Source organism: Geospiza fortis, unplaced genomic scaffold, assembly GCF_000277835.1.
Source record: "Geospiza fortis unplaced genomic scaffold, GeoFor_1.0 scaffold1047, whole genome shotgun sequence".
Classification (NCBI taxonomy): domain Eukaryota; kingdom Metazoa; phylum Chordata; class Aves; order Passeriformes; family Thraupidae; genus Geospiza; species Geospiza fortis.
This window is the reverse complement of record NW_005054589.1, coordinates 228,747-231,742: the sequence shown is the minus strand read 5'-3', so window position 1 is coordinate 231,742 and position 2,996 is coordinate 228,747. Positions and strand designations below refer to the sequence as shown.

The window sequence follows — 2,996 nt, the reverse complement described above, 5'->3', positions numbered from 1 at the left end:
CTTCCCAGAACAAATTCCTTGTGAAACTTATCTTACAATTTATCCAATAGAACACGGGGATTTAGTAGTTGGTATATATAATGCATGCTGAAGATATTTTTATTCATATGGCCAGAGTTGGTTAGCTGGTCACTTACAGACAGCAAGGTCTCCCAGAAGACTGAACCTATGAGGCGCTTTCCAATATTCTATCTGCTTTGCCTCTTAGATTTGCAAACGTATGCTAAAGAACTGGTAACTACTTGATTAAATTTTATGGAAAGGAAGCTTTGGAGGGAAGATGTACTTAAAGAGAAAGGAAAACAGCACAAGAACTGCTTTTGAATCTCATGTGCATCAGGAATGTGGAATAAGGGAACATAAAACCAAACTGTGTGAGAGCAGCCGTTCAGGATGTCCCTGCAAAGCAGCCGTGTGCCTCAGAGCTCAGGCAGGAGCAGGACAGCACACACGGATTGTGGGTTGAGCACGGCCCATGTGTTTGCCTGTTGGTGTGGTCAGAGAGCTCAGAGGTTTGTTCCTGAAGGCTGGTGAGGGGAGAGCAGGGAAGGGCAGAGGCTGGACCAACCCTCCCAACACGGGTGTCTCATGGTGCTGGGCTGGGAACCAGCATGGTGACAATGCATGGTGCTGACAGTGGCATGTCAGGGCGCCATTGCCATGGGCTCAGCTTCTACCATCCCTGTTAAATGGCATAACAAATGTTCATGGAAGCCAGTGCTGTCACCTGTGGCACAGTTTATGTCATGAGGGAAAGGAAGACTCCATCTCAAGTTATTCTTTGACTTTGTATTTATTAATTTGCAAAATAAAGCAATTCAGGCACAGACCTCAGCTCAATTACAGGTACATTGCTTCAAACAGATTGACAACATCAAAATCATACACATTGAAACAGGATGGGCTTAGTGAACACAAGGCCCAAGTCACGTATGTTTCTGTGTCAGTTACTTTAGAATTATGTAAAATCCCCCTGCAGCTGGAAAAGGGTCATGAAGCTCCAGCCCTAAAGTACCAAGAATGTAGTGAGACTTTTCCTATTAGCTGTGATGACAGGACTTTGGCAAGTCCTCCAGTGCATCATTTCACTGGGAACACAGACATGGGTCACTACTTCAGCAAGAGCAAGGAAGCTCAAAAGGCTACGTCATTTTATACTGAACCTTACCAGAATTTTAAAGACACTTTTAGAGTAAACAACTTTTTTTCCTAACAATTCAGCAGTAGTCAAATGTTATGAGTAAGATATTCCCATCTTATTGGGAATTCTTCACTATCATCTTTAGGAGCTTGTATTAACCAGAAACAGCATTCCAGCATCATATTCCCAAATTAAATATAAACATGCTTGTGATCAAGCAGGTCTGATCTGTTTGTATAATGAATTAGTAACTTTAAGCATTTCAAGAGGGTCTGGTCTGAATCTTGGCCTTGTTTTTCTGCTGTCTTAGAGAAACTGTGATTTTCAAGGAAAGAAGAGTAAATCGGAGAATATTTCCACTTTCTCCATAATTCCAGATTAGTGACCTAATCTACACATTTCAGTTTCTATTACTTTATAACTTGTATGATTTAAAAGAAATTCAATTAGAACTCAACTAGACAGTCCAGGATAAATCATGATCTTTTAGATGGATGTAGTTCTGACAGAACAGCTGATGTGGTGCCAAATCCTAGCTGGCAGCTCTCGAAACTTTGGATTGCTCCAAATTAAGACTATGGAGTGTCCTGTAGGAGAGGCAGCCATTATAGCTATACATATGGATTTTAGGGTGCTAAAATATAAAAACAAATTGTATAAAAGAAAAGAGAAAGCTATGTAATATGTAACATAAAAGATAAGTAAGGAGCAGACTGACTTGATGGCTTTCGTATGGGCCTCTAAGCTGGGATCCCTGAAGCCACTTGCATTATTTTGCATCTGTCTGGTGTGTATCCACAGAGACCGAACCAGCAGGATACTTGAAACAACAGACAGTATAAAGGGCATAGCTACACCAACATTATAAAGACAAAATAATAAACCAGAGCTGTCTATCCTTGTGGTTGTCCATGCTGAAGAGTTTGTCACGGATGAAGGAGCAGTGATGTTCTTGTGCACGCTGTAGAGATCCCAGGCGAAGGGAACTGCAGTTGTGACGGAGCAGAGCCATGATGTGAGCAGCATCCAGGGCACCAGCCTGGCAATTCGCAGCTTCAGCCAGATGAAGAAAGACTGTGTAAAACTGGCAACTTTGATGCAATAGAAGACACTAAGCCAGGCTCCAAACCAGAGGCTGGAGTAGTTCAGAAATATATAGCCCGTCTTGATAAATCCAAACATATTTTCTTCAAAATAGGAGGGTTCACAAAATATAGTTAAGAATAAATCCAGTATAATCCAGCATTGCAATGTAATTTTAGATGAACTCAGTGAGATCATGATCATATCATATGGGGGCCATGTTTTGCTCCCAATGCAGCTCAATGAACAGGCAGCCAAGATAATTCCATTTCCCAGAATTCCTGCCAGGGATTCAATTATCGCAATTGATAGACAAAGGAGAGCAAAGGATGTCATCATTGCAACTGAAGAGCTTGCAATTATTACCTCAGCTTCCTCTGGGCTCCTGAAAGCCTCAGATCTGGCAGGCACTCCAATCCCAAGGAGCTGTTATGGACAATGCTCACCTATTTATCTCAGGGGCGGAAGTATCCTAATGTCATTTAATATTTCTGCTGTTTTACATCTTGTTTTGGGGAGTGATAACTTAGCTGATTTGTCTAAGCATGCAAATGTGGTCAAGATTCAATTACATAGCTTTCATTTTGCTGAAAGAATTTGCATTGGAAGGGTTATGGAGCAGGTGAACTACGGGGTTTACAAATGTGGATTTGCACTCCAGAGTCTGGTGCACATCATTACATGCTGAGATTTGTATTTTATAGGTGATGACTTAATGTCTCCTTTTGTTGCACTGTTATCTCTTTAGGGTTTCTGAGACATACTTGACATG

General features: G+C 41.4%; 1 protein-coding gene across 1 annotated transcript; it reads right to left on the bottom strand.

Annotated features, from left to right (window-relative positions):
* Positions 1–1,627: 1,627 nt before the first annotated feature.
* On the bottom strand, positions 1,628–2,563 carry LOC102044873 (taste receptor type 2 member 40-like). Its single transcript, XM_005429970.1, has one exon. The coding sequence runs from the start codon at positions 2,561–2,563 to the stop codon at positions 1,628–1,630; it is 936 nt and encodes a 311-aa protein (XP_005430027.1).
* Between the last annotated feature and the right edge of the window lie 433 nt (positions 2,564–2,996).